At 47.4% G+C, this 10,526-nt stretch overlaps 1 protein-coding gene across 1 annotated transcript; it reads right to left on the bottom strand.

Annotated features, from left to right (window-relative positions):
- Positions 1 to 3,698: 3,698 nt before the first annotated feature.
- LOC103173090 (nuclear factor 7, brain-like) lies at positions 3,699 to 9,383 on the bottom strand. The gene is made up of 7 exons (XM_042346439.1): positions 8,935 to 9,383; positions 8,755 to 8,850; positions 8,368 to 8,598; positions 7,897 to 7,919; positions 6,415 to 6,501; positions 4,854 to 4,940; positions 3,699 to 3,766 (listed from the first exon to the last, which is right to left on the bottom strand). The coding sequence occupies exons 1-7, from the start codon at positions 9,343 to 9,345 to the stop codon at positions 3,706 to 3,708; spliced, it is 996 nt and encodes a 331-aa protein (XP_042202373.1). The 5' UTR covers positions 9,346 to 9,383; the 3' UTR covers positions 3,699 to 3,705.
- Between the last annotated feature and the right edge of the window lie 1,143 nt (positions 9,384 to 10,526).

Here is a 10,526-nt window from a genome sequence, read left to right as displayed (position 1 = left end):
CTTTCCTGGAGAGAATGGCCTCCATTCCACACACATAAATCTCCAGTCAGATGTGGAGCTGTCAGGGGGTTGGTTTGAAGAGTTTGAAGCCTGAGGACAGGTTTGTGTGTGTGTCAGACACACGGCTGACAATAGTAGAGAACTACAAACCCACAGTGTGTGGAGGGATTGACGGGACCAGGGCAGGAGCTTCGGGATTAGATACAATGGGAGCGGGTTTGGGGCTTGGAGCCAGTTTAGGGGTCGGAGCTGTCCACATGTCACTAGAGATGGGGTTTCCAGCACATGGTTTCTTATTAACACATGTTGAGAGTTTGATGTAAACGATGGCTTGTGGCCTCACACTGTCACACCAATTCCTTTCACAATATTCAGCCGCACTGATCAGACAGTCACAATAAACACATTGAGATATTGGAGTCATTCAGACTCTGGAGACACAGTGCGTTACTTACCACAGACTCTGTATTTTACACTGCGGGTTCCTCAGAGCCTCACACAGTCGCTTCACTCCACAATCTCCCAGATTATTGCCCCACAGCCTGGACACAGAGACACAAACACAGGGAATATGGTGTAACAACACAATACACATTGACATGTATATACAGGAGCCTTTCACGTGGGGAGCAAGTCCCAAGGCGCTGGGACCAGGGTCAGACACACACACACACACACATGTGCACACACACACACATCGCAGTCTCTCTCTCTCTGATTCTATCTCTGTCTCTCCCACAAAACCGTCACTACGTTTGATAATATATTTTCTTTCACCCTCTTTCTCTCTCTTTCCCTCAGTTTACTTCTATGTCGTTCACTATGTCTCACAGTCTCTCTCTCTAAGGTTCTTTATCTGCCTCTCCCACAAAACAAAGTCACTACACTTTATAACTTATTCTCTCTCAAGGTCTCTCTCTCTCACAATCATTCCCTCTCTTGCTCAGTCTCCTTCTCTCTCTCTCTGTCTCACACACACACTGTCAGTCTCGCTCTCTCCGGGTCTCTTAGGCTGTCCCTCAGTCTCTCTTTCACTATGTGTCTCTGAAGCACTTTCTCTCTCTCTGTCTCTTTCTTTGTCTCTCCCGCAGTTTCTCCCACTCTCTCTCTCTCACAGTTACTCTGTATCCCTTTCCCCCACAAAACACACATGCGCTACACTTTAAAATATATTTCCTCTGTCTCCCTCTCTCTCAATCTCTTTCACATTCTATCTCTCTCTCTACGACTTTCAGCCTCTGTCCCTCAATCTATCTCTATCTCTCAATCTCTTTCTCAGTCTCTCTCTCTCTCTCCCTCTATCACACACAGTGACACGCATACAAACGCCAACACACACACACCCGGAAACACGCGCACACATAAACATACACAGACACACCAGGATAACACACACTGACATACACACACACACAAACACGCACAGACACAGACACAAACATGCGCATCAACACAAACAAACACACTCAGTTCTATACTGCTCCGAGGTCCCAGTGAGACTGTTTTTAGATTCACCCACAATTTATCTTAAAAGTCTCCCAGCGGATCAAAAGCTTCCCCTTTCCTGGAGAGAATGGCCTCCACTCCACACACACAAGTCTCCAGTCAGATGTGGAACTGTCAGGAGGTTGGTTTGGAGAGTTTGAAGCCTGAGGACAGGTTTGTGTGTGTCAGACACACGGCTGACAATAGTAGAGAACTACAAACCCACAGTGTGTGGAGGGATTGACGGGACCAGGGCCGGAGCTTCGGGATTAGATACAATGGGAGCGGGTTTGGGGCTTGGAGCCAGTTTAGGGGTCGGAGCTGTCCTCATGTCACTAGAGCTGGGGTTTCCAGCACATGGTTTCTTATTAACACATGTTGAGAGTTTGATGTAAACGATGGCTTGTGGCCTCACACTGTCACACCGATTCCTGTCACAATATTCAGCCGCACTGATCAGACAGTCACAATAAACACATTGAGATATTGGAGTCATTCAGACTCTGGAGACACAGTGCGTTACTTACCCCAGACTCTGTATTTTACACTCCGGGTTCCTCAGAGCCTCACACAGTCGCTTCACTCCACAATCTCCCAGATTATTGCCCCCAGCCTGGACACAGGGACACAAACACAGGGAATATAGTGTAACAACACAATACACATTGACATGTATATACAGGAGCCTTTCACGTGGGGAGCAAGTCCCAAGGCGCTGGGACCAGTGTCAGACACACACACACATGTGCACACACACACACACACACATGTGCACACACACACACATCGCAGTCTCTCTCTCTCTGATTCTATCTCTGTCTCTCCCACAAAACCGTCACTACGTTTGATAATATATTTTCTTTCACCCTCTTTCTCTCTCTTTCCCTCAGTTTACTTCTATGTCGTTCACTATGTCTCACAGTCTCTCTCTCTAAGGTTCTTTATCTGCCTCTCCCACAAAACAAAGTCACTACACTTTATAACTTATTCTCTCTCAAGGTCTCTCTCTCTCACAATCATTCCCTCTCTTGCTCAGTCTCCTTCTCTTTCTCTCTCCCTCTCTGTCTCACACACAGTCAGTCTCGCTCTCTCCGGGTCTGTTAGGCTGTCCCTCAGTCTCTCTTTCACTGTGTGTCTCTGAGTCACTTTCTCTCTCTCTGTCTCTTTCTTTGTCTCTCCCGCAGTTTCTCCCAATCTCTCTCTCACAGTTACTCTGTATCCCTTTCCCCCACAAAACACACATGGGCTACACTTTAAAATATATTTCCTCTGTCTCCCTCTCTCTCAATCTCTTTCACATTCTATCTCTCTCTCTACGACTTTCAGCCTCTGTCCCTCAATCTATCTCTATCTCTCAATCTCTTTCTCAGTCTCTCTCTCTCTCTCCCTCTATCACACACAGAGACACGCATACAAACGCCAACACACACACACCCGGAAACACGCGCACACATAAACATACACAGACACACCAGGATAACACACACTGACATACACACACACACACAAACACGCACAGACACAGACACAAACATGCGCATCAACACAAACAAACACACTCAGTTCTACACTGCTCCGACGTCCCAGTGAGACTGCTTTTAGATTCACCCACAATTTATCTTAAAAGTCTCCCAGCGGATCGAAAGCTTTCCCTGTCCTCCAGAGAATGGCCTCCACTCCACACACACAAGTCTCCAGTCAGATGTGGAACTGTCAGGAGGTTGGTTTGGAGAGTTTGAAGCCTGAGGACAGGTCTGTGCGTGTGTTAGACACTCGGCTGACAATAGGAGAGAACTACAAACCAACAGTGTGTGGAGGGATTGACGGGACCAGGCCGGAGCTTCGGGATTAGATACAATGGGAGCGGGTTTGGGGCTTGGAGCCAGTTTAGGGGTCGGAGCTGTGACTGTCCACATGTCACTAGAGATGGGGTTTCCAGCACATGGTTTCTTATTAACAAAAATTGAGAGTTTGATGTAAACGATGGCTTGTGGCCTCACACTGTCACACCGATTCCTGTCACAATATTCAGCCGCACTGATCAGACAGTCACAATAAACACATTGAGATATTGGAGTCATTCAGACTCTGGAGACACAGTGCGTTACTTACCACAGACTCTGTATTTTACACTCCGGGTTCCTCAGAGCCTCACACAGTCGCTTCACTCCACGATCTCCCAGATTATTATCACTCAGGTACAGATCCGTCAGTTGTGGTTTATTTGAGATCGGAGGACAGGTCCTCGGTGCTATCAGTTGTCAGATCGATGTCGCTCAGCCTGACAATCACAGACAAAGAAACATAACAGGGATCAGAGTAAACACAGTGCGTATTATTATTTATTACACAGCCTGGAGATGAGAGACACGGAGCCATAAAAGGGATTAAAGTGAATACAACGCTGACTACCATGAGAGACTGTGGATGGGATGGATTGTGTGGGACAGGAGGAAAGGGCCGGGGCTGATATTTTTCCACCTTCACATTAAAATGTTGCTGTACGTGGAACAGACACTCACATTCAGGATTGCAGGATTGGGTGCAGTTTGGTGCAATTGGAGGTTCAGTGACCACACAGTGTGTGTTGGACGTGGGTGGGGGGTTGGAGTGTAGGCACCTTCAGTCTGGTTCACTGTGACTCTTAATTTTGATCGATATATAGCGATTTGTTGCCAACTACTGAAAACAAAATATTGCACTGAGAAAGCTGCTTGTGTTGTGATAGCCGTCGTCAATGTATTTTTCAATGGGCAAAACGTTCCCTGGCATTTTGTGTTGATGGCAGTCAAATAGTAACAAATACGCAAATGCGCAACTAATACCTGGTCTCACAAGCGAGAGACCTGAGTTCAAATCCCAGCAGGGAGAAACCTTGGGCAAGTGTATCCCTTACTCCACATGCCTGACAAAAATCCCTAAAAAAAAAACAATAATACATTGGGTTTGTGGGTCTTTGCTGTGCACAATTTGCTGCCGAGATTCGCCCACAAAAATGCAGTCAATTGACTTTAGAGTATTTTCCGTGAAGCGCTTTGAGACGTCTAGAAAACGTGAAAAACACTATATCAAATTCAATTATTATTATTATTATAGGTGCTGCTGCAGTTTAATCAGCTAAAGCTGTGTAAGGTCCCCCGTTTCTGGATAGGACACCCACCAACCTGTAAATACTGTGGCCCACAGGGTCAGCAGCAAGTGAGTGGGAAGAATCTCTGCTCCCAGTGTCTTGTCGTTAACGCTGCCGCTGAGCCTGACCTTGTAGCTTTCAGGAACTTTTAGAACTAATATTGTCCACAGCTGCTCAGGATATAATAATCTGTGTTTAGAGCCAATTACTGACACCAAGTCCACAGTGTGTTACTTACCATAGATTCGGTATTTTACACTCCAGGTTCATCAGATCCTCACACAGTTGCTTCACTCCACAATCTCCCAGATTATGGTCCTGCAGCCTGGACACGGAGACACAAACACATTGACATGTATATACAGGAGCCTTTCACGTGGGGAGCAAGTCCCAAGGCGCTGGACCCAGTGTCAGGCACACTCGCATATGCCCACACACAGTCAGACACACACACAGGCATCCTTCCTAAGTTGTGGAAGATCAAAGTAAACATCTAACATTTATATTAATTTCTTGCAGGGTGATGTCTCAGAGCTTTACAGGGACGGGGTTGGAAGGTTCGAGTTCCCCAGTCTCTGCGGCAACAAAATCAAATCGCAACTTTCGGGACTTTCCTGTCAGGAAGACGTACCAAGGCAATGAGGGTTTGTACCTGATCTGGGGGTTGGGATCAGAGATGGAGTGCAAGGGATTGGGGTAGGAGGATAACTGAAGGCAGTGTCAAAGGGGAAGGTGTTGAGATGGGCATTGAAGGAGGCAAAAGAGGAGGAGAGATAGCGGTTCTCCAGGATTGAGTTCCACAGGGTGGTGATGGAAAGACTGAATGCAGAAGAGTTGATGGTGGAGCGGGCAGGGCGGGGACGTGTAGCAGCCCAGTGCACACCGAGTGGATGGAGCGAGCAGGATGGTAAAGATGGTAAACACCACTTCCTCCCATGCACACACCCCAGTGTGCCTGGGTTGGCTCCTACCACCTCTCGGCTTCTCTCCTATTCTCGTTCCACCAGCTCAGGCACCACAGCACTCACTCTCCGCACTCACAGGCAAGTCTTCTCCAGCCTACGTCACTAGGCCACAGGCTTCCTGTGTCCTGATCTCATGGCAGCAGGTCCTCCCCGAGTACCCAGACTGAGCTCTCCCTCACAGCCCAACTGAAAGCCCCCCTCATAGCTGCCTCTGCCCTGAAAGTCCTCAGGGCGCAGTATACCCGCCTTCCCCACGACGGAAATCCAGAGCCCAGTATAACAGTGTAAGTGGCCTGGGTATGAGGACAGGGCAGTGAGACCAGCTGATGCCATGGGTGGCTGTTTAGGCCATGAGGAGCCGCAACACAGTCTGTCAGCATCACAGGCCGAGAGAGTGAGTGTGCATGTAACATGATCAATCAGCGAGTGGCTGGAGGGATTCTACTCCTCCGAATGATGGACACCAGATTCTCCGTGTTGGCAGTGCTGTGGGTTGACAAGGGAGAGTGTGTGGGTGGGTATCAAGTTTGAGATTATCTGTCCCCCGGGCCTCTCACTCTGGGGCTACAGTCAGTATGGCCTGAGGCCTGGCCACATGGTGAGGGCAGGGCTCCTGTGTGGATATCCTTTCAGTGTCTCTAGATCTGGGCTATGTCTGTGAGCACTGAGTACTGTGGTAAACAGAGGGGATCTTTATGTGAGAGTGAGGTGGTGAGAGAAGATACCAACCCTGACTATGACCTGTCAGAGGCCATGTTGTGTGTATTTATGGCCACTGTAGGACATCGATGTGATTTTTTCCCACGTAATTAAATTCCACAGTGTGTTACTCACTCCAGAACCTGNTTTTTGAACTTCGGGTTCGTCAGAGCCTCACTCAGTCGTTTCAGTCCACCATCTCCCACATTATTTTCTTCCTGCCTGCACACAGAGACACAAACACAGTGAATATAGTGCAGCCGTACAATAGACATTGACATCTATATACAGTAGGTTTCCACGTGGCAAGGAAGTCCCAAGGTGCCGGGTCCAAATGTTGTGATCAGAGAAGCTGGAATTCTAGCCGCTAATGGTAGGGCAGATCGGGCTGGAGATAGGTAGGAGGTGGCAGAATGGAGGGAATGGATAGGTTGATACGTGCTTTGCTGGACAGAGAGGTAAGAGGGAGTAAGGCCGTGGAAGGCTTTGAAATTGAGAACAATTATCTTGAATTCGAACTATCTGAGGGGTGGGGATCCAGTGGAGCCGAGCGAGGCTGTAGGAGATGGTATCACGGAGCCTAGTGAAGGAGGATAAGAGCTGCAGAGTTCTGGATAACTGCAACTTGTGGAGGTAAGAGTTTGGGAGGCCAAGAAACATGGCTTTGGCATATTCGAGTCTGGATGTAATGAAGAGGTAAGACAGTGATGGAGTCATGTAATGTTGCCGAGGTGGTGGAAGACAGAGCGGATTATGGCATGGTGGTGGGGGATAAAGGACAGTTGAGGATCGAACAAGGGACCTGGGTTCCTGACTGGCTTGGTGAGGTGGTTTATGCATCCATTGGTACTGATGCTGCCAGGGCCTGAGTTGGGAGGTGCTGGCGTGAGCTTCAGTCTTGCTGGTATTCACCTGCAGAAAGTTGGCACTTATTCAGGACTTGATATTTGACAAACATTCTGTCAGGCCAGCAGTGGTCATAGGGTTCATGTTGGAGGCAGAGAGAGATGAATCTGAGGGTCATGTGTGCACATATGGAAGTTGTCTGAGGATGATGTCACCAAGAGATGGCATGTACAGGTTAAAGAAGAGAGGACCGAGGACAGAGCCTTGAGGTTCAGGACACGAGACGGCGAGGAAAGAGATTTGCGGAGACAAAATGGAACTGGGTGTGAGAGATATGATGTGAACCAATCAAGGAAACAACTTTGATGGCTTAGATGAGAGGAGAAGTATTGGAGGAGGATAGAGTGTCAAAGGGAGCAGAGATCCAGGAGGGGGGAGAAGACAGAGGGAGCTCTGATCACAGATGGACAGAGTGTCATTTGTCACATTGTTGAAGGCTGTTTCGTGCTGTGGGCAGGAAACCCGATTGAGGGGTTCATGACGGGAGAGACATATGTGGACGGAGTGAAGCTAAGAAGTTATAACTCTTTCAAGGACCTTAAAGGAAAGGGAGGTTTGAGATGGGTGGCAGTTAGTGAGCAGGGATGGGTCCATGAAAGTTTTTATTAGGAGAGAGGTTGATGACAGCTGTTTTTCATTATAAAGTGAAACCGCACATTGTGTTTGTTTGTGTATTAAATTCTGGGATATTTGGTAAAGATCATTTCATACCTTTTCTTCCGAGCAGCTTCCTCCTGATGAAATCAAACACAGACAGAAGTGAGCTCACACTGAGACACCAAGAATAACAACAAAAGTTTACATGTGTACAGCACCTTTCACGTCAGGCATTCCCAAGGCATTGGGCATGAAAGACGCTGTACACATGTAATTTTTAAGACACATCATTGTAAACTCAGACACACAGAACAGAATTTTACAGCACATAGTTGACTGTCATTATTACAGCAAAGTTATTCACTCAAAGTGATTTCCAAAGGTAAGAGGATTCAGATACACAGCCACCATAAAGTGTTAATTGTGTAAGTTTATAGCTAGAGACATAAAGTCAGACCTGCTGACACACTACGATATACTAAATTAGCAATTCAATCTCTTATCTCTTTATCAATCAGTATTAGATGTTTTGCTCCAGACTGTGTGCAACTGATAAGGAGCTCAATTATAATGTAATCTCTTCACCTGCAAAAAGATCGGCCCGTCTTTTTCCAACTGTGTCTGTAACTCTGAGATTTCTTGTTGAACTGAATCTAAATTGCTCTGAATCTCTCGCAGGTTTGTCTCCATCCGTTGTAAAATCTCCTCCTCTCGCTGTCTGAGATCTATCATCACCCGCTGCTCTCTGTCAGTCAGGATCTGGTGTATTTTAGCAAAATCGTCTTTGACTTGGGTCTGCAGACTGCTCGCCTGTTCCTGCAAAATGTCAGACATCACACCGTGTATACACAGTAAAGAGAGACATCGCACCATGTACACACAGTAAAGAGAGACACACTGAGACCTCACACCCTTTATACACCATAAATAGAGACAATCTGATTGTCCAGAAATCAGCCCAATAAAACTTACCTTAAGTTGTGAAATATTTTGTTTCTGTTTGGCTTCAGCTTGAAGAGCAGTTTCCTTCCTCTGTGTGAGAGAAGCTGAGGAGGATTTCACTTGTTCCTGGAATAAACACACAACACAACAGTGTTTGTACTTGGAATCATCCAGTGGAATAGATTTACTCCCTCGTGATGTTGCTGTTACCTTGTAGATTTCAACAGCTTCATCAATGGGCAGGAATCTGTGATCCCTGTGTTCCTGTCCATGACTGCAAACTACACACAGCAATTTCTGGTCAGATTCACAGAACAGCTTCAATTCCTCCCTGTGTTTCTCACAGTGAAGTTTAATTTCCGTCTGTGTCGGGGTCAGGCTGAATTTCCGAGCTTTCTCTGCTAGACTCGCCAGGGCCCGATTAACCCTGAGGCTCTTTTCTGGAAAAGTCTCCTGACAAACAGCACAGCGGTTTGTCTCCTGCTTTTCCCAGCTCAGGGTGATACAGGAGCGACAGAAGTTGTGGCCACAGTCCAGGCTAACAGGATCAGTGAAGAAATCCAGACAAATCGGGCAAGTGATCTCCTCGGTCCAGCTCTCAGTCTGGAGCCCAGAAGCCATTTTCCCCCTCAGCACTTCCTGATTCAAACTGGTTTCAGTTTCAGTGTGAGTGTGTGGGCGGCTCCCAGTCACTGGGCTGTCAAACCGTCTCCTTTAGTCTCTTCTTGTGAAATCAGCTGATTGTGACTGTGATCCCAGGAGACCACGAGAAAGACTTGTACATTCATCATCACCCTCACAGGAGTAACTATTCTCTCTGCATTTCACGATGGTCATGACTGTTGGAGCCACTGATATTCCTGGGCCGAGAAACGGGAAGAATAACAACAAGCCGTGTATTTGATACAGAACCTGTAACGGAGCTCAAAACTCTGCATTTCTGTACAGTGACTGTCGGGATTTGGTGAATGTGCAGCCAATCTCCACACAACCAGCAAACAATCATGTAGTGACCGGCCAATGTTATTTGGGGGATTGTTTTGTCAGCCGGGAAATCAGGGAGAGAAATATCCGTCTCTTTCTCAAATTGTGCTGCGAGATCTTTAACGTCCAGCAGAACAGACAGAAATGGAGCTCGGTTTGTTGTGGAGTCTTGAAGTGTGTTGATTACTCACACCCGTCTTCAAATCACTTTACTTCCTACCACCGCCCTAACCTACCTCTCCGACCTCCTCAGTCCCCAATCTACCACCCGGGCAATGCCTCCGCTCAACCGGCTCCGGCCTCCTGCTCATCCCTTGTGCCTTTTCAGCCACTAAGCCCTGAAACTCTGGAACTCTCTCCCTCAATCCCTCCGCTTGGGCCCCTCCCGATGTTTACCGAGAAGTCAGCCAGAACATCTATGTTAGTTAATTGGCGGTTTGGTGTTTCGTGGGGAAATTTTCCGTTAAAATAATAATAATAATGATGATGACGAGGAGTTCATTAATAACTGGTGAATTTAATGGATGAGGAACAGAGCCGGGAGAGAGAGACTGCTTGATCGTGTTGGCCAGTAGAGGGGTGAGGAGGGGTTGTTGAGTGACCAACAGCTGGGAGATGACATTTGAGAGGGAAGGGCAGAAATAAGGGTAATGGAGAACAGGGCAGTGTTAGTAGCCGTGACAGAGATGGGTGAGGGTGTGGGGGGGAAGGGGGGAAGTTGGCGGAGGAGGTGATTTCAAGCTTTGAGATGAAGTCGACTCTGAGGTGGTGATGGTCAGAGGAAGCTTTTCAGACAGCAATCGAAAAAGGGGGAGAGG

This window comes from Callorhinchus milii, unplaced genomic scaffold, assembly GCF_018977255.1.
Source record: "Callorhinchus milii isolate IMCB2004 unplaced genomic scaffold, IMCB_Cmil_1.0 Scaffold779, whole genome shotgun sequence".
Lineage (NCBI taxonomy): Eukaryota > Metazoa > Chordata > Chondrichthyes > Chimaeriformes > Callorhinchidae > Callorhinchus > Callorhinchus milii.
Note: the sequence above shows the minus strand (reverse complement) of the source record. Positions and strands in the feature narration are given on the sequence as shown.